Source organism: Drosophila miranda (genome assembly GCF_003369915.1).
Source record: "Drosophila miranda strain MSH22 chromosome Y unlocalized genomic scaffold, D.miranda_PacBio2.1 Contig_Y1_pilon, whole genome shotgun sequence".
Taxonomy (NCBI): domain Eukaryota; kingdom Metazoa; phylum Arthropoda; class Insecta; order Diptera; family Drosophilidae; genus Drosophila; species Drosophila miranda.
The window spans coordinates 36912976-36933132 of NW_022881603.1; the positions used below are offsets into that span (position 1 = coordinate 36912976).

The 20157-nt window shown below is 44.0% G+C and overlaps 2 protein-coding genes and 1 pseudogene across 2 annotated transcripts; all 3 read left to right on the top strand.

The window, feature by feature from the left end:
* The first annotated feature begins 7735 nt into the window (after nucleotides 1–7735).
* LOC117191155 (guanylate kinase-associated protein mars-like) lies at nucleotides 7736–8585 on the top strand. The gene is made up of 2 exons (XM_033396122.1): nucleotides 7736–7816; nucleotides 7874–8585. The coding sequence occupies exon 2, from the start codon at nucleotides 8003–8005 to the stop codon at nucleotides 8567–8569; it is 567 nt and encodes a 188-aa protein (XP_033252013.1). The 5' UTR covers nucleotides 7736–7816; nucleotides 7874–8002; the 3' UTR covers nucleotides 8570–8585.
* A 166-nt stretch (nucleotides 8586–8751) lies between these two features.
* LOC117191138 (guanylate kinase-associated protein mars-like) lies at nucleotides 8752–10573 on the top strand. The gene is made up of 2 exons (XM_033396101.1): nucleotides 8752–9280; nucleotides 9333–10573. The coding sequence occupies exons 1-2, from the start codon at nucleotides 8923–8925 to the stop codon at nucleotides 10406–10408; spliced, it is 1434 nt and encodes a 477-aa protein (XP_033251992.1). The 5' UTR covers nucleotides 8752–8922; the 3' UTR covers nucleotides 10409–10573.
* Nucleotides 10574–14018: 3445 nt separating this feature from the next.
* Nucleotides 14019–16702, top strand: LOC117191128 (annotated as a pseudogene).
* The last annotated feature ends 3455 nt before the right edge of the window (nucleotides 16703–20157 follow it).

Genomic DNA, 20157 nt, shown 5'->3' on the forward strand with positions numbered 1-20157 from the left:
GCAGCCTGGACCCCCCCCCCCCCGTCTGCAAAGACATGGGCTGGTACCAGGGCTGCATAAAAATCGTAGCCTGTGAAGACGAGCGCTCCGTACAGCTGTACAAAGCAGCGGTAGCGCAAGTCGGGGAAGTCTACCCAGGGGCGAAGCTCGTCGCTGTAGACTGGAGCGAAGTGCCCAGTAGACCAAGGGCGAGAGTCTGGGTGCCCGCCTCCATGAAGGAGCCGGAGCGCATCCTAAAAATGTTGCAAAGATGCAACCCCCACCTCCCAACAGCAGATTGGAAGGTGGTCAAAGTTGAGACGACACAGGGCCCCACAAACCAGGCGGTGGTCGTCCTCAACAAAGAGTCGCTGGCCCCGATTGAGGCTGCCAAAGGCGAGCTCAATTTTGGGTTCAGCTCTGTGACCGTAAAGGTCTACAAGTCGGATGCGGCGGCCGAGGCACGTCCTGTCGACAAGCCAGTTGAGCAGGACGCTGCCTCGGAGATCGAAGCACCCGACGATCACACAGAGATAGACCCAGAGGGCTACTCCACCGATGGCACGCTGAGATGCGACTTCGAGGCGATGTGTTGCCACGAGGAAGTCGAGGATGATCCGGATGCCGACATTACAGTGGTGGAGAACACTAAGGATGTCCTTGTGGCTCCTTCAGATCAATCTCCACCACTGTAAGGCAGCATCCGCTGCTCTTATACTCCGCCTCGAAGAGAGCGGAGCAGACGTAGCCCTGATCCAGGAACCTTGGATAGTGGGAGACAAGGTTTGTGGACTAGGGTCGAAGGAGTACAAGATAATTGTAGCTCAACATGAAGGTAAAACCCGCACCTGCATTCTCGCCAGAAAGCACCTTAATATCTTTCTGCTCCATAACTATAGCGATAGCGACAACACGGCGGCAAGCCTAGAGCTGAAAGGGACACATCTAAGGCTGATGTCGTCCTACATGGCCCATGAGGGAAACGATCCTCCCAACGACCAGGTTCGCAAACTAGCCAGCGACAGCGAGAGGTCGGACATAGACCTATTAATAGGTTGCGATGCCAACGCTCACCACACTCAAATGGGGAGCTCGAACACAAATGTATGGGGTGAGTCACTTTTCAGCTTCATCCTCAACTCAAATCTATTTATTTGTAATCGGGGCAACGACCCCACTTTTATAATTAAAAATCGACAGGAGGTTATTGACATCACCCTAGTGTCTTCCAACCTGTTAGACATAGTCAAGAGTTGGCAAGTCCTTGATGACCACTCTTTCTCTGACCACAGATACATCGAGACCACACTATCCCTCGAGTGTCCGAAACCTAAGGACTATATTAATCCCAGGAAAGCCAACTGGGAAAAATATAGCTCAGCCCTGGAGGACTTACTCCCCTCCAAAGCACCATCATGCCCTGACACAAAAGACGACCTAGATCGCCTAGTGAACAGGTTCACAGAGGCATGCAACAAAGCCTTCGCGGCAGCGTGCCCCTCTAGCAAACCTAGGGGGAAAAAGAAACCCCCCTGGTGGTCAAAACAAATAGACATCCTACGTAAAAGCTGCAGGACCCTCTTCAACAGGGCCAAAAGCGCGAACGAGGAGAGCCACTGGGCAGACTACAAAATCAGTCTGTCACTATATAAAAAGGAAACAAGGAAAGCAAAAAGGGCCTCTTGGAAAAAATTTTGCTCGGAAATTGAGGAAACGTCAGAGGCCGCAAGGCTTCGCAAGATTCTCTCAAAAACTAACCCCTCGGTAGGGTATCTTAAAAGGAATGACGGCACGTGGACTAACTCCAGTGAGGAGTCCCTGCAGATTCTACTAGACACACATTTTCCAGGGTGCACAACCATCGAGACGGCACATCTTCCAGGAGAGGGACCGGTAACCTCGATGGATCACATCCTCACAAAAGGTAACATAAGCTGGGCAATAAACAGCTTCAACCCGTTCAAATCGCCAGGCCCAGACCAGGTAATCCCGGCCCAACTTCAGAAGGCCGGGGATACGGCCATCAACTGGCTACAAGGTATCTTCAGGAAGATACTGGCTGTGGGTACAATCCCGCGAACATGGCTTAAGGCAAAGATAGTCTTCATTCCCAAAGCTGGGAAAGCCTCGCACTCAGCTGCAAAAGACTTTAGACCAATCAGCCTATCGTCCTTCCTTCTCAAAACCTTTGAGAGACTCGTCGGGCTGCAACTGAGGACAACTATACACCCTCAGTTGCTGTCAGGCGCACAGCATGCCTACCGGAAAGGAAAATCCACGGAAACGGCTCTTCATGAAGTGATCTCAGCGGTAGAGAAATCTCTGCATCACAAAGAGTACTCACTCATAGCCTTTCTCGATATTGAGGGAGCTTTCAACAACGTTGTACCGGGCGCCATTACAGAAGCCCTGACTGACCTGGGGGTGGACCGTCACTTGGTGATGCTCATTGATCAATTGCTCACATGCAGGACGGTGACATCATCGATGGGATCGTCCGCCCAGTCAAGGTATGTCAACAGAGGCACCCCGCAAGGTGGTGTCCTGTCTCCTCTTCTGTGGAACATAGCAGTCAACAAGATTCTATGTGACCTGGAAGGGGGGGGCTGCAATGTCGTGGCCTATGCGGACGACGTTGCGATTATCTTCTCGGGGAAATACCCCCAAACACTGTGCGACTTAATGTCCACAAAGCTAGCGCAACTGTCGGATTGGACAGAATCGTGCGGTCTGGGAGTAAATCCCTCAAAAACGGAACTCGTACTATTCACAAATAAATACAAGGTCCCGCCCCTCAACCCTCCAATACTACAAGGATGCAGGCTCTCCTTTAGCGACAGTGCCAGTTACTTAGGGTTGGTAATTGACAAGAAGCTTAGCTGGAACCTGAATGTCAAAGACAGAGTGAAGAAGGCAATGACTGCACTCTACACATGCAAAAAAGCTATTGGGCTAAGATGGGGAATGATCCCAAGCATAGTCCAATGGATATATCAAGCTATAGTTAGACCAATACTACTCTACGGAGTTACGGTGTGGTGGCCGGCCCTATCAAAAAGGGCGATCACCAAGCAACTGGGCAAAGTCCAGCGGACTGCCGCCCTATGCATCAGCGGAGCTCTTCGCACCACCCCAAATGATGCGCTAAATGCCATCCTATGCCTACAGAGCCTTGACCTCGCAGGAAAGGAACGGGCAGAAGCAGCAGCAATACGTCTAAGAGACTCAGATCAATGGGTGACACAGTGCATAGGTCACTCAGCCATATTAAATAATAGCAGTACCGTCCCCTCAAAAACAGACTACCAAGTTCCAAGAGAGTACACAGACACTCCCTTCGACACAATCATCCCTCACAGAGACGAATGGCTCGAGGGACTCCCAGGCCCAGATGGGGCCATAAACATCTTCACAGATGGATCAAAGCTGGACGACAGAGTCGGAGGGGGAATCTACTCTGAACAGCTAAGCATAAGGCATTCCTTCAGACTCCCAGATCATTGCAGTGTCTTTCAAGCGGAAGTCATAGCAATCAGGGAGGCTCTAGACTGCCTTCAAGCGGCTGCCGTCACGGCAACCAAGCTAAACATTTATAGCGACAGCCAGGCTGCGATCAAATCGCTGAGCGCGATTTCCTCGAACTCGGCCACCGTGGCAGACTGCCGCAAATCTCTGCACGAGATGGCTCAGCAATTTGCTATTAGCCTGATTTGGATCCCGGGCCACCGGGACATCGAGGGCAACTGTATAGCGGACGAGCTGGCCAGATCTGGCACTACAATCCCCCTTCTCCAAGACAAGGAGGATATCTGTATGCCAAGGGGCACCTGTAAGCTCATTATAAGGGAGCAATACAAGCGACTAAACAACGATATGTGGCAAACAGTGCCACGATGTCGCACAACTCGGCAAACATGGCCGACCATGGACATGAAGCGCACCTCCGAGCTCCTCAAGTTAAGCAGGAAAAGGTGCAGCGTGGTCACACGTTCCCTCACGGGACACTGGCTAATAGGCACCCACGCTAACAGGCTGGGGGCCCCACATAACGATTTTTGTCGCAGCTGTAGAGACGAGGAAGAGGAGGAGACAGTGGAACATCTGTTCTGCTCCTGCCCAGCTCTCAGCAGAAGAAGGCTACAGCACCTGGGCTCAGCCTTTCTACACGACATCTCAGAGATGTCCAAACTATGTCCCAGGAGGATAGCGAACTTTGTGAGAGCATCTGGCTGGGATAATTGCTGACAGGAAGTCTCACAACGCAGGAAGGAAATGATCCTATGCGGTATCACAACGGGCCGAAACCGGCCTAAGTGTGACGGGTTCCAAACGAGCCCGGCAGCCGCCTCAACCTAACCTAACCTAAGGCACTATTAGCGATGACCAGGGCCCAGCAGAAAATGAGCCGCAATCCGCGTCTTAGGCCATCCACCGAGTTGATGTAGTTTATCTATCATTTATTATTTAAAGTTACGTTTTTGTTTATATGTATAGTATTATTTAATTCTGAAAATTATGTTTCAATTTCAAAGCCTTGTTTTATATATTTTTTTTAATTAAGTACATCAATCAATCAAATAAAGGAAAAAAACGAGGGGGAACGTTGTGAGTTGCTGCGGACACCGCAACTCTACAGTTATACCCGACTAAGTCAGTATGGCTCTCCTCCGGCAGACGCCGCTAATATTAAACGACACGACAAAGAGTGCGTGCGAGAGAGACAGAAAATCAGTCTGAGCGTGACGTCGGGCGCTGCGTAGCCACTGCAAAATGATTTGTTCCTATTGGCTATAAAAATGATCTGATCTGATCCAGATTCAGCAATCTGATAGATATGGTCATTATCTATGATTCTGCGTTTTTAGTTTTCTCGAATGTGCAATATTGTGGATGCAACAGATTTTCGTCCTTTGTGTGGGCGGAAGGGGGTGGGGTGAAATTTTGAGATACACGTTTTATAGTAAGATCTAACAGGAGTGCGGATACCAAATTTGGTTACTCTAGCCTTAATAGTCTCTGAGATTTTTGAATATCCCCAGATTTTCGTCCTTTGCGGGGGCGGAAGGGGGTGTGGCGAAATTTTGAAACAAACTCGTCTCGGTCCGATATATTAGGAGTGTGGATACCAAATTTGGTTGCTCTAGCTTTTGTAGTCTCTGAGATCTAGGCGCTAATGTTTTACTCTAAGCAAAGCCGCCTATGCTACGTGTGTGTTAGAGAGAGACAGGGCGGGAAAAAAATGAAATTGTTTTCTTGATGCTGGTTATAATAATAATACGATCCAATTCAGATTCCGCAGTCTTAAAGATATGGTCATTCTCTACAATTCTACGTTTTTGGTTTTCTCATATCTTTAAAATTGTGGATGCCACAGATTTTCGTCCTTTGTGGGGGCGGAAGTGGGCGGGGCGAAGTTTTGAAATATTTTTGTAGCAGTGACATATCACAGAAGTCTGGGTCCAAAACATCGTTGCTCTAGCTCTTATAGTCTTTGAGCACTAGGCGCTGAAGGGGACGGACAGACGGACGGACGGACAGACGGACAGACAGACAGACAGGGCCCAATCGACTCGGCTATTGATGCTGATCAAGAATATATATACTTTATGGGGTCGGAAACGATTCCTTCTGGACGTTACACACATCCACTTTTACCACAAATCTAATATACCCCAATACTCATTTTGAGTATCGGGTATAAAAACTATATTTTATGAGATTCTGAACAAGTACAGAAAGGACGACTGGAACATTCTATCAACAGATGCCTCAGTTACAGAAAGTACATGTGGCATAGGAATAGTAGAATGGCCTAGTGGAAATATCCACAAGTACAAAATAGAAAACAGATTATCCTCAGTAGGTGCCGAACTCGTAGGCCTTAAAAAGGCCTGCGAACTATGTCTTAAATATAATTACAAAAAGGCTTTGATTTTAAGTGATGGATTAGGAGCTATTAATTTAATTAAAAATAAGAATACAGACTCGTACCTAGTGAATGATATTCACAACATAATTAACCAATCAGACATTCAGAAACTTGACATTCTATGGGTCCCTGCTCACAAGGGTGTGGCCATCAACGAAAAGACTGACATAGCAGCAAAGGCTGCTACAAGTGAGGGGTTTACAATAAATATAAAATACAGCTACAAGGAGGCTGAAAGAGAAATTAATAACTTTTTAGTATACAAATGGAATGAGGACTACAGGACGAAGTGTAGGACGAAGGGATCCAGCCTCATAGACATATTTCCAGACATACCCAGTAAGCCCTGGCATTTTTCTCTTAAATGGAATGCTAAAAGCATCAAAACCATTAACAGACTTATGACGGGACACACATACGACAAAGTCTTCCTACACAGAATCAAAGCAATTGACTTAAATATCTGCGAAACGTGCAATGTAACTGAATATGCCGAACACCTGATCTTCGATTGCCAAAGATTTGCCGGGCTCAGAAGGAAATTCTAAATCTTTAAATATTATAACAATTTACATCAATTATTAATAAAAAAAAGAGCCGCTACATCTCAGAGAGCTGGCAATCTTCATCAAAACTGCTGACTTAAACTTTTGACCCCTTTTTTCTTCATCATGTTATAAAGTAATTTCAGTTAATTTTCTAAAACAGTTAAGTAATTTTCCTCTTTTTTTTTATATACCGACCTGTCAAACTCGCCAAACTACCTCATCATCAATGTGGCTACAGTGCTACGATCAAAATACCGATCATCCTTGAGATGATTTAAAACCAAAAAAAAAAAAAAAAAAAAAAAAAAAAAAAATTGCTTTCGGTTGAATACTAGCTAGCAACGACTATCAGCACTGAACACATATTTTTAGCCGATAATCTAATCAATTTTATATAAAAGTGGCTAATTTTAAGTACCATCTTTATTGGCATTGTTTATAAAATAAGGTTTCAATAAAAAATGTCAACAATTTCCACTAAGTTTATTTCTTTACATGGTAACTACCCATTTGCTACATATTAAAATCATTTTTATAAAGGGGAATATTTTCAAAATTGTTGGCCCGTTCTTTTCCATATAAGCCCCATGGAAGCGCCAGTGTGAAAAACCCCCGTTATGCATATTTTTACATTCCTTTTTTTATATTTTTGAAAACATTGAGATTTTGATGGCAAGTGATCAAGATTTCGATGATTTCCCGCATTAATAATCGATGTGGCTCTAAATTGCATTTTTACACGACTTCTACATTGGGGCATTGGCCAATGTGAGTGCATAACCTTAATATACTGTAAAATACTATGGAAAGTATTTTTATATTTTGCAAGGTGTGTGAACCAGACATTGTGGCAAGAAAATTAGTGTACTAAGTGACTTGGCGATAAAATATACGGTCTGAAATATGCCACATATACCCACTTAAGACCCCTCTATTTAAACAGTCATTGTAGATACCTCCTATCCCTTCTTTTACTCACAAAAAAAAACCCACTATATCCACGATTTCCACTATTTTCGGTGCAATATTAAAATACCCCTTTGGCATACAATGGGCTAATCGTTCTGTGATTTGATATTATTAGCTTGCTAGGACTTTATAGCTGAACATGAAGTTTATCCGATTGATAGATTATTTTTCTAAAATAGTAGCCAACTTTTGCTAGTCATTCTTATTGGATTTGTTTAGAATTTTCACGAGTTTTCAAAGTGAAAATTTTGAAAAATATACCGCTAAAAATTATTGTGTAAAAAAAGCACTACCTTTAAAAAAACTGCATACAAAATAACAGATTAAATTGTTAAACAAATTCCAAGTCCCTAATCTATCAAAAAAAGTTTCCTTGCCAGGTAAAAAAGAGGTAAATATTATTATTATTAGTATTATTTTCCGCGGTCTAACTCGAGTTGTTATCCAGTTTAAATAAAGGGGCTTAAGTGGGCTAAGTTCGTTTTTTCATCGGTATGGCACGCTGAAAAGGCGCCATTCTTAAGAAGCGTCACTCCATTTTTTTTAAACTCCTAAATAATTACTGCTCGACGTCATAATGCAGCGCCACAGGGAATTATATAAACAGCAATCACTTGCTTTCAGCCCACACAATTTCAATGAGCAGAACCGGGAACTACAGAATGCGGCGCTTGCAAAACAGCGCGAGGATCGTTTTCAAAGCAACCGCATTATTAGTGTTAGTCCAACTCCCGTCAAGCGTGCGGCACCTATACCGCCCTCAGAGGAGGCGCAGCCACGCCTTACCTATGTCGCTCCTCCTAAGGAGAATCGAAAACCAGAGCTGCCTCAGCAGCAGAGGAACCCCACCCGGGACCTTTACATAAAGCGCTTCGTGGATTGGAAGGCTGCCAGGAAGGAACAAACAAAGAACGAGCAAATTGCTCGTCGTGGTCAAAAGATGTTCACATATAAAACCGAAACACTTAAACCTGCGACAAACCCCCAGAAAGAGCAGGAGAACGCTCCGGCATTTGTGCCGCCAAAAAGCCTTTGGCAACCCAATTGCGTACCCAGGGTCATCCATCCAGATTGCGCACTCAGCCTGCGGCAACCATGGCAAAGCTGCAACATGCAACGTCGCGTCCTCAACCGGTCACTGTGAAGACCCAAACATCAAACATGAAACATCAAACATCAGCAAGGAATGTCCAGCCAGCCACAGTGAAGCCTGCACCTTCACGTGCATTGCCCTTGAAGCCTACAGCAGGCCCAAAGCCCAAGGCAGCAGATTTGGTCGTTGGACCTTCTGCAAATGGGGTTGTTTATTTGACAAAAGTGGAGGACGCAACCATTCGAAAAGCCGGCCGTGAGTAAGCCCACCTTAAAAATACCAGCAGTGAAACCAAAGCCCATTCAAGGAGGCGGCGGAGGGGAGCTGCGGGAAAATTTAAGTCGACCGCAGTAGCAAAAGGGCCGGCAATAAAAAACAAGCTTGCCAGCCAATTGTCGACCAGAATGAAGGCCAAGAGCAACGTCAGCAAGTACGTAGGTCTTCAAAAGAATGTTCGAAATCGGCCGGAGCTGATGAGAGAGTTGGTTGAGGCTGGGACCACTGAACTCCCACTGCCTCCCAATACGCCGCTGGAAGAGAAGATAAGTTTCCCTGCTCTGGCCACATTCACGCAGTGCAAGACGAACAATTGCAGTCAAGAAATGATAGAAGCCTTGGGTGAGATTTCAAATCTGAGTCCAGTGGGTCCAATGAGCAGGCACCGAGATTCGAAAGCGAAGCGGAAATTTGACTTTTCTAGGTACTCTTTGATAAAAACGGCAGCTGAAGAGAGTTTGATCTTGGATCCATATCTGGCTAAGGGTAAGTACAACAGGAATAAAATGGAGTAAAATGTAATATTATTGTTTTCCAGATCCAGATGATAAAGAACAAGAAAATTCTACTCTGAAGGCAGCTACGGAGCAAACCCCTCCTCGCAGGATTTCCGATGAGAAGCCCAACTACTTAAGTCCATATGTGAGCGTCTCGCGCGGTAAAGTCAACTCTCGCTGTGAGCGTGAGAAGCGAAACAGCATGTATTTGCCCGGTGAGGAGTATCCTGTTGCCAATCGGCGGGCCCTCGAGTCGGTGCTCTACTTTCGCATACAGCTGGAGAATGAGATTCGACGACTGCGAGATATCTGCAGCGAGTGGGAAGCCTATAGCAAGGAGAATGAGGCGCATCTGGTTGAGACGGGCGGCATAGATATGATCAATGTCGCCATTGGACAGACAAATTTGCTCTCTACCAAGAAATTGATGCAGTTCAGCGGTCTGATTGACCGTTGCGAGGCGGGAGCTACGGGCAAGAACCATCGACCCTACGATGGCAGCGAGGAGACGAAACCCGTCCAGGCAGAGGATCTGGAAGGGTGGTGGGACATGCTGCGACTCCAGAGTGAGAATGTTGACAAGCGCTTTGATAACTTGAAGCGATGGAAACAGAACAATTGGCAGGACCCCGATGCAGTTGAGGAATCGAAAATACCAGCCAAGCCTGTGGCCAAACCAAAGTCTAAGCTGGGCAACAATTTAAACGCTAAGCCCAAGGTCAAGGCCAGCAGTAACTTGATGCAATTACTCCGCAAAGCCCATGCTGAAATGAAAAAGGCTAAGGCGGATGTGGTATCAGCGGACGATGCCCCGCAAACTCCATCTCGCAGCAACACTCAGCGTGTGATCGTAGTACGCGACCGTCGGTCCTTCTCTCCTGCTCGCACCGTCCTGCGCATGTCTGTAGGCGAGAGCCGTTCTTCCAATGGTGGCAACACTCTGCTCAAGTCTGCTATATTGGCCGCAGCCGAACAAAACGCTCTTAATCATACCCCCCCTCCCAATAAGGGACGCCAGTCGATTCTGAAAAAACCAGGGACCAGCAAGCGTGAAAGTCGTGGAGTTATTTTCAGTACAAAGAAAAATGTACGGCACTTCAAATTCACCTACGAATAAGGCACTATTAGCGATGACCAGGGCCCAGCAGAAAATGAGCCGCAATCCGCGTCTTAGGCCATCCACCGAGTTTATGTAGTTTATCTATCATTTATTATTTAAAGTTACGTTTTTGTTTATATGTATAGTATTATTTAATTCTGAAAATTATGTTTCAATTTCAAAGCCTTGTTTTATATTTTTTTTTGAATTAAGTACATCAATCAATCAAATAAAGGAAAAAAAACGAGGGGGAACGTTGTGAGTTGCTGCGGACACCGCAACTCTACAGTTATGCCCGATACTAAGTCAGTATGGCTCTCCTCCGGCAGACGCCGCTAATATTAAACGACACGACAAAGAGTGCGTGCGAGAGAGACAGAAAATCAGTCTGAGCGTGACGTCGGGCGCTGCGTAGCCACTGCAAAATGATTTGTTCCTATTGGCTATAAAAATGATCTGATCTGATCCAGATTCAGCAATCTGATAGATATGGTCATTATCTATGATTCTGCGTTTTTAGTTTTCTCGAATGTGCAATATTGTGGATGCAACAGATTTTCGTCCTTTGTGTGGGCGGAAGGGGGTGGGGTGAAATTTTGAGATACACGTTTTATAGTAAGATCTAACAGGAGTGCGGATACCAAATTTGGTTACTCTAGCCTTAATAGTCTGAGATTTTTGAATATCCCCAGATTTTCGTCCTTTGCGGGGGCGGAAGGGGGTGTGGCGAAATTTTGAAACAAACTCGTCTCGGTCCGATATATTAGGAGTGTGGATACCAAATTTGGTTGCTCTAGCTTTTGTAGTCTCTGAGATCTAGGCGCTAATGTTTTACTCTAAGCAAAGCCGCCTATGCTACGTGTGTGTTACAGAGAGACAGGGCGGGAAAAAAATGAAATTGTTTTCTTGATGCTGGCTATAATAATAATACGATCCAATTCAGATTCCGCAGTCTTAAAGATATGGTCATTCTCTACAATTCTACGTTTTTGGTTTTCTCATATCTTTAAAATTGTGGATGCCACAGATTTTCGTTCTTTGTGGGGGCGGAAGTGGGCGGGGCGAAGTTTTGAAATATTTTTGTAGCAGTGACATATCACAGAAGTCTGGGTCCAAAACATCGTTGCTCTAGCTCTTATAGTCTTTGAGCACTAGGCGCTGAAGGGGACGGACAGACGGACGGACGGACAGACGGACAGACAGACAGACAGGGCCCAATCGACTCGGCTATTGATGCTGATCAAGAATATATATACTTTATGGGGGTGGAAACGATTCCTTCTGGACGTTACACACATCCACTTTTACCACAAATCTAATATACCCCAATACTCATTTTGAGTATCGGGTATAAAAACTATATTTTATGAGATTCTGAACAAGTACAGAAAGGACGACTGGAACATTCTATCAACAGATGCCTCAGTTACAGAAAGTACATGTGGCATAGGAATAGTAGAATGGCTTAGTGGAAATATCCACAAGTACAAAATAGAAAACAGATTATCCTCAGTAGGTGCCGAACTCGTAGGCCTTAAAAAGGCCTGCGAACTATGTCTTAAATATAATTACAAAAAGGCTTTGATTTTAAGTGATGGATTAGGAGTTATTAATTTAATTAAAAATAAGAATACAGACTCGTACCTAGTGAATGATATTCACAACATAATTAACCAATCAGACATTCAGAAACTTGACATTCTATGGGTCCCTGGTCACAAGGGTGTGGCCATCAACGAAAAGACTGACATAGCAGCAAAGGCTGCTACAAGTGAGGGGTTTACAATAAATATAAAATACAGCTACAAGGAGGCTCAAAGAGAAATTAGGAACTTTTTAGTATACAAATGGAATGAGGACTACAGGACGAAGTGTAGGACGAAGGGATCCAGCCTCATAGACATATTTCCAGACATACCCAGTAAACCCTGGCATTTATCTCTTATGGAATGCTAAAAGCATCAAAACCATTAACAGACTTATGACGGGACACACATACGACAAAGTCTTCCTACACAGAATCAAAGCAATTGACTCAAATATCTGCGAAACGTGCAATGTAACTGAATATGCCGAACACCTGATCTTCGATTGCCAAAGATTTGCCGGGCTCAGAAGGAAATTCTAAATCTTTAAATATTATAACAATTTACATCAATTATTAATAAAAAAAAGAGCCGCTACATCTCAGAGAGCTGGCAATCTTCATCAAAACTGCTGACTTAAACTTTTGACCCCTTTTTTCTTCATCATGTTATAAAGTAATTTCAGTTAATTTTCTAAAACAGTTAAGTAATTTTCCTCTTTTTTTTATATACCGACCTGTCAAACTCGCCAAACTACATCATCATCAATGTGGCTACAGTGCTACGATCAAAATACCGATCATCCTTGAGATGATTTAAAACCAAAAAAAAAAAAAAAAAAAAAAAAAAAAAAAATTGCTTTCGGTTGAATACTAGCTAGCAACGACTATCAGCACTGAACACATATTTTTAACCGATAATCTAATCAATTTTATATAAAAGTGGCTAATTTTAAGTACCATCTTTATTGGCATTCTTTATAAAATAAGGTTTCAATAAAAAATGTCAACAATTTCCACTAAGTTTATTTCTTTACATGGTAACTACCCATTTGCTACATATTAAAATCATTTGTATAAAGAGGTATATGTGTACTTTTCAAAATTGTTGGCCCGTTCTTTTCCATATAAGCCCCATGGAAGCGCCAGTGTGAAAAACCCCCGTTATGCATATTTTTACATTCCTTTTTTTTATATTTTTGAAAACATTGAGATTTTGATGGCAAGTGATCAAGATTTCGATGATTTCCCGCATTAATAATCGATGTGGCTCTAAATTGCATTTTTACACGACTTCTACATTGGGGCATTGGCTAAGAGGGTGAGTGCATAACCTTAATATACTGGAAAATACTATGGAAAGTATTTTTTTATTTTGCAAGGTGTGTGAACCAGACATTGTGGCAAGAAAATTAGTGTACTAAGTGACTTGGCGATAAAATATACGGTCTGAAATATGCCACATATACCCACTTAAGACCCCTCTATTTAAACAGTCATTGTAGATACCTCCTATCCCTTCTTTTACTCACAAAAAAAAACCCACTATATCCACGATTTCCACTATTTTCGGTGCAATATTAAAATACCCCTTTGGCATACAATGGACTAATCGTTCTGTGATTTGATATTATTAGCTTGCTAGGACTTTATAGCTGAACATAAAGTTTATCCGATTGATAGATTATTTTTCTAAAATAGTAGCCAACTTTTGCTAGTCATTCTTATTGGATTTGTTTAGAATTTTCACGAGTTTTCAAAGTGAAAATTTTGAAAAATATACCGCTAAAAATTATTGTGTAAAAAAAGCACTACCTTTAAAAAAACTGCATACAAAATACCAGATTAAATTGTTAAACAAATTCCAAGTCCCCAATCTATAAAAAAAAGTTTCCTTGCCAGGTAAAAAAGAGGTAAATATTATTATTATTAGTATTATTTTCCGCGGTCTAACTCGAGTTGTTATCCAGTTTAAATAAAGGGGCTTAAGTGGGCTAAGTTCGTTTTTTCATCGGTATGGCACGCTGAAAAGGCGCCATTTTTAAGAAGCGTCCCTCCATTTTTTTTAAACTCCTAAATAATTACTGCTCGACGTCATAATGCAGCGCCACAGGGAATTATATAAACAGCAATCACTTGCTTTCAGCCCACGCAATTTCAATGAGCAGAACCGGGAACTACAGAATGCGGCGCTTGCAAAACAGCGCATTATTAGTGTTAGTCCAACTCCCGTCAAGCGTGCGGCACCTATACCGCCCTCAGAGGAGGCGCAGCCACGCCTTACCTATGTCGCTCCTCCTAAGGAGAATCGAAAACCAGAGCTGCCTCAGCAGCAGAGGAACCCCACCCGGGACCTTTACATAAAGCGCTTCGTGGATTGGAAGGCTGCCAGGAAGGAACAAACAAAGAACGAGCAAATAGCTCGTCGTGGTCAAAAGATGTTCACATATAAAACCGAAACACTTAAACCTGCGACAAACCCCCAGAAAGAGCAGGAGAACGCTCCGGCATTTGTGCCGCCAAAAAGCCTTTGGCAACCCAATTGCGTACCCAGGGTCATCCATCCAGATTGCGCACTCAGCCTGCGGCAACCATGGCAAAGCTGCAACATGCAACGTCGCGTCCTGAACCGGTCACTGTGAAGACCCAAACATCAAACATGAAACATCAAACATCAGCAAGGAATGTCCAGCCAGCCACAGTGAAGCCTGCACCTTCACGTGCATTGCCCTTGAAGCCTACAGCAGGCCCAAAGCCCAAGGCAGCAGATTTGGTCGTTGGACCTTCTGCAAATGGGGTTGTTCATTTGCCAAATGTGAGGACGCAACCATTCGAAAAGCCGGCCGTGAGTAAGCCCACCTTAAAAATACCAGCAGTGAAACCAAAGCCCATTCAAGGAGGCGGCGGAGGGGGAGCTGCGGGAAAATTTAAGTCGACCGCAGTAGCAAAAGGGCCGGCAATAAAAAACAAGCTTGCCAGCCAATTGTCGACCAGAATGAAGGCCAAGAGCAACGTCAGCAAGTACGTAGGTCTTCAAAAGAATGTTCGAAATCGGCCGGAGCTGATGAGAGAGTTGGTTGAGGCTGGGACCACTGAACTCCCACTGCCTCCCAATACGCCGCTGGAAGAGAAGATAAGTTTCCCTGCTCTGGCCACATTCACGCAGTGCAAGACGAACAATTGCAGTCAAGAAATGATTTAAGCCTTGGGTGAGATTTCAAATCTGAGTCCAGTGGGTCCAATGAGCAGCCACCGAGATTCGAAAGCGAAGCGGAAATTTGACTTTTCTAGGTACTCTTTGATAACAACGGCAGCTGAAGAGAGTTTGATCTTGGATCCATATCTGGCTAAGGGTAAGTACAACAGGAATAAAATGGAGTAAAATGTAATATTATTGGTTTCCAGATCCAGATGATAAAGAACAAGAAAATTCTACTCTGAAGGCAGCTGCGGAGCAAACCCCTCCTCGCAGGATTTCCGATGAGAAGCCCATATGACGATGTCCATATGTGAGCGTCTCGCGCGGTAAAGTCAACTCTCGCTGTGATCGTGAGAAGCGAAACAGCATGTATTTGCCCGGTGAGGAGTATCCTGTTGCCAATCGGCGGGCCCTCGAGTCGGTGCTCTACTTTCGCATACAGCTGGAGAATGAGATTCGACGACTGCGAGATATCTGCAGCGAGTGGGAAGCCTATAGCAAGGAGAATGAGGCGCATCTGGTTGAGACGGGCGGCATAGATATGATCAATGTGGCCATTGGACAGACAAATTTGCTCTCTACCAAGAAATTTATGCAGTTCAGCGGTCTGATTGACCGTTGCGAGGCGGGAGCTACGGGCAAGAACCATCGACCCTACGATGGCAGCGAGGAGACGAAACCCGTCCAGGCAGAGGATCTGGAAGGGTGGTGGGACATGCTGCGACTCCAGAGTGAGAATGTTGACAAGCGCTTTGATAACTTGAAGCGATGGAAACAGAACAATTGGCAGGACCCCGATGCAGTTGAGGAATCGAAAATACCAGCCAAGCCTGTGGCCAAACCAAAGTCTAAGCTGGGCAACAATTTAAACGCTAAGCCCAAGGTCAAGGCCAGCAGTAACTTGATGCAATTACTCCGCAAGGCTCATGCTGAAATGAAAAAGGCTAAGGCGGATGTGGTATCAGCGGACGATGCCCCGCAAACTCCATCTCGCAGCAGCACTCAGCGTGTGATCGTAGTACGCGACCGTCGGTCCTTCTCTCCTGCTCGCACCGTCCTGCGCATGTCTGTAGGCGAGAGCCGTTCTTCCAATGGTGGCAACACTCTGCTCAAGTCTACTATATTGGCCGCAGCCGAACAAAACGCTCTTAATCATACCCCCCCTCCCAATAAGGGACGCCAGTCAATTCTGAAAAAACCAGGGACCAGCAAGCGTGAAAGTCGTGGAGTTATTTTCAGTACAAAGAAAAATGTACGGCACTTCAAATTCACCTACGAAAAAGGCACTATTAGCGATGATGAGCCCTTTGGCGGCGATAAGCTAGAGGATTGCGAGGAGGACATGTCGATCGAAGCTTCAGGGGAAACACGTTCCGTAGACCAGGGCCCAGCAGAAAATGAGCCGCAATCCGCGTCTTGGGCCATCCATCGAGTTTATGTAGTTTATCTATCATTTATTATTTAAAGTTACGTTTTTGTTTATATGTATAGTATTATTTAATTCTGAAAATTATGTTTCAATTTCAAAGCCTTGGTTTATATTTTTTTTTAATTAAGTACATCAATCAATCAAATAAAGGAAAAAAACGAGGGGGAACGTTGTGAGTTGCTGCGGACACCGCAACTCTACAGTTATACCCGATACTAAGTCAGTATGGCTCTCCTCCGGCAGACGCCGCTAATATTAAACGACACGACAAGGAGTGCGTGCGAGAGAGACAGAAAATCAGTCTGCGCGTGACGTCGGGGGCTGCGTAGCCAGTGCAAATTGATTTGTTCCTTTTGGCTATAAAAATGATCTGATCTGATCCAGATTCAGCAATCTGATAGATATGGTCATTATCTATGATTCTGCGTTTTTAGTTTTCTCGAATGTGCAATATTGTGGATGCAACAGATTTTCGTCCTTTGTGTGGGCGGAAGGGGGTGGGGTGAAATTTTGAGATACACGTTTTATAGTAAGATCTAACAGGAGTGCGGATACCAAATTTGGTTACTCTAGCCTTAATAGTCTGAGATTTTTGAATATCCCCAGATTTTCGTCCTTTGCGGGGGCGGAAGGGGGTGTGGCGAAATTTTGAAAAAAACACGTTAACGCCCGATATATTAGGAGTGTGGATACCAAATTTGGTTGCTCTAGCTTTTGTAGTCTCTGAGATCTAGGCGCTAATGTTTTACTCTAAGCAAAGCCGCCTATGCTACTTGTGTGTTAGAGAGAGACAGGGCGAGAAAAAAATTAAATTGTTTTTTTGATGCTGGCTATAATAATAATACGATCCAATTCAGATTCCGCAGTCTTAAAGATATGGTCATTCTCTACAATTCTACGTTTTTGGTTTTCTCATATCTTTAAAATTGTGGATGCCACAGATTTTCGTCCTTTGTGGGGGCGGAAGTGGGCGGGGCGAAGTTTTGAAATATTTTTGTAGCAGTGACATATCACAGAAGTCTGGGTCCAAAACATCGATGCTCTATCTGTTATAGTCTTTGAGCACTAGGCGCTGAAGGGGACGGACAGACGGACGGACGGACAGACGGACAGACAGACATGGCTCAATCGACTCGGCTATTGATGCTGATCAAGAATATATATACTTTATGGGGTCGGAAACGATTCCTTCTGGACGTTACACACATCCACTTTTACCACAAATCTAATATACCCCAATACTCATTTTGAGTATCGGGTTTAGTTGTTGCTCCGTGCGTAATGAATAGCTCGTAGTTTTGTGTTTGTCGCCTTTTAGTTAGTCACTTGCTCTGTTTTTTTGTGTTGTTTTATCAGCCTTGAATGCACCACACTCACACACGCGCACATCATACATACATATGTATGAGGGTTTCTTTCGTATTTTCCAGCTCTGTTGAGATTAAAATAGTGCTCTTATTACTTTGATTTCCATTTTATCATACAGTCAAGGAAAAAAGTCAACATACAGCACCGAATTTTCAATATTTCGGGTTTTCGCAATGAAAATTAAAAAAGTTGGTATGCCATTATTTAGGACACTTAAAGTTATTATTATTTCAGAAAAAAAACTTAAACAAAAATGATGTATACTAAAGTTACAACGAAAAAACATAAAATGTTCACGGAAAAAAGTGTACATACAGCCTCTATGCTTTTGTATTATAGTCTCAAAGTCATCTTAATATTAATACTTTTTATACTTTTAATATTTGGTTGGTCCACCATTGGCATCTATTACAGCCTGTAGTCGTCGGGGCATCGATGCCACCAAATTTTCGGTTGTTGTGGGCGGAACTTTGGCCCAAGCTCGAATGAGGGCGGTTTTGAGGCTTTCCCGACTACTGATGTTATACTTCCGTACCAATCTTTCTAAAATGTCCCAAAGATGTTCGATTGGGTTAAGGTCTGGAGATTGGGGTGGTGAACGAAGCTGTCTTGGGGCATAATACAGCAACCAATCACGCACAACATGTGCGGTGTGCTTTGGATCGTTGTCCTGTTGGAAGATCCAACTGCTTCCCAGGCTCAATGTATGCACCGATGTTTCCAAATTTTCTTCCAATATCTTCTTATACTGGAAGCGATCCATATTCCCTTCCACAAACACCAAATTACCTACTCCAGGCGACGCCATAGCGCCCCAAGCCATTACAGTACCACCTCCATGCTTGACGGTGGGTATTATGTTTATAGGGTCAAGAGCGGTGTTTGCCTTTCTCCAAACTCTGGAACGGCCATCACTTCCGAAAATGTTGTATTTATTTTCATCTGTAAATAAAACGCTTTTCCAAAAGTTTGGATCCTTATTTAAGTGCGCTTTGGCGAATTCCAGGCGCAAAATCCGATTCTTTTCTGAAATCAATGGTTTCTTTCGTGGAACTCGGCTCTTGAAACCATCCTGTGCAAAAAATTGGCAATTGTTTTTGGGTGCACAATGACTCCTGAACACTTTTCGATGTGTTCCGCCAATTTTGGAGCACATCGGTGGATACATTGAGCCTGGGAAGCAGTTGGATCTTCCAACAGGACAACGATCCAAAGCACACCGCACATGTTGTGCGTGATTGGTTGCTGTATTATGCCCAGACCTTAACCCAATCGAACATCTTTGGGACATTTTAGAAAGATTGGTACGGAAGTATAACATCAGCAGTCGGGAAAGCCTCAAAACCGCCCTCATTCGAGCTTGGGCCGAAGTTCCGCCCACAACAACCGAAAATTTGGTGGCATCGATGCCCCGACGACTACAGGCTGTAATAGATGCCAATGGTGGACCAACCAAATATTAAAAGTATAAAAAGTATTAATATTAAGATGACTTTGAGACTATAATACAAAAGCATAGAGGCTGTATGTACACTTTTTTCCGTGAACATTTTATGTTTTTTCGTTGTAACTTTAGTATACATCATTTTTGTTTAAGTTTTTTTTCTGAAATAATAATAACTTTAAGTGTCCTAAATAATGGCATACCAACTTTTTTAATTTTCATTGCGAAAACCCGAAATATTGAAAAATCGGTGCTGTATGTTGACTTTTTTCCTTGACTGTATAAACAATAACTCATATATTTGATTGCGCGTTGTGTGTAGTTCTCCTCTCCTCTCCTTTCTTTAATATTCTTGGGCGAGAAAAGCGATTAAAAATACACCGACAACCGACAAGGCAGGCAGAGCGAGAATTGACAGGCGGCGGCGGCAGCGGCGAACCGACACCGACAGAGAGGGGAGTGTGTGCGTGCGTAACTTAACCGATGACATCGTAAATTCACGGAAAAGCAGGTAGGACAAAAGCAATTAAGCATTGGCCTTCCATGGGGCAGAATCGGGGTAAACCTTGGCGTTTCAAACCGATTGAATGTATGTGGTTTTAACAGGAATTTAATTTTACAAAGTAGGGCGTGTGTTCTTGCTGCTGGCAATGCTCTTGCCGTGACGTTGTTTGTTTTAGTTTTTTTAACCCCAATAAACACACGCACACACTTGTATTTATTCGGCGAATTTCGTGGGGTG

What these genes read in the sequence shown, in the direction of transcription:
- LOC117191155 (XM_033396122.1), top strand. Translation starts at nt 8,003, where the DNA reads ATGCAGCGCCACAGGGAATTATATAAACAGCAATCACTTGCTTTCAGC.
- LOC117191138 (XM_033396101.1), top strand. Translation starts at nt 8,923, where the DNA reads ATGAAGGCCAAGAGCAACGTCAGCAAGTACGTAGGTCTTCAAAAGAAT. An exon ending in GGATCCATATCTGGCTAAGG is followed by an intron (nt 9,281 to 9,332) that starts GTAAGTACAACA and finishes ATTGTTTTCCAG; the next exon opens with ATCCAGATGATAAAGAACAA.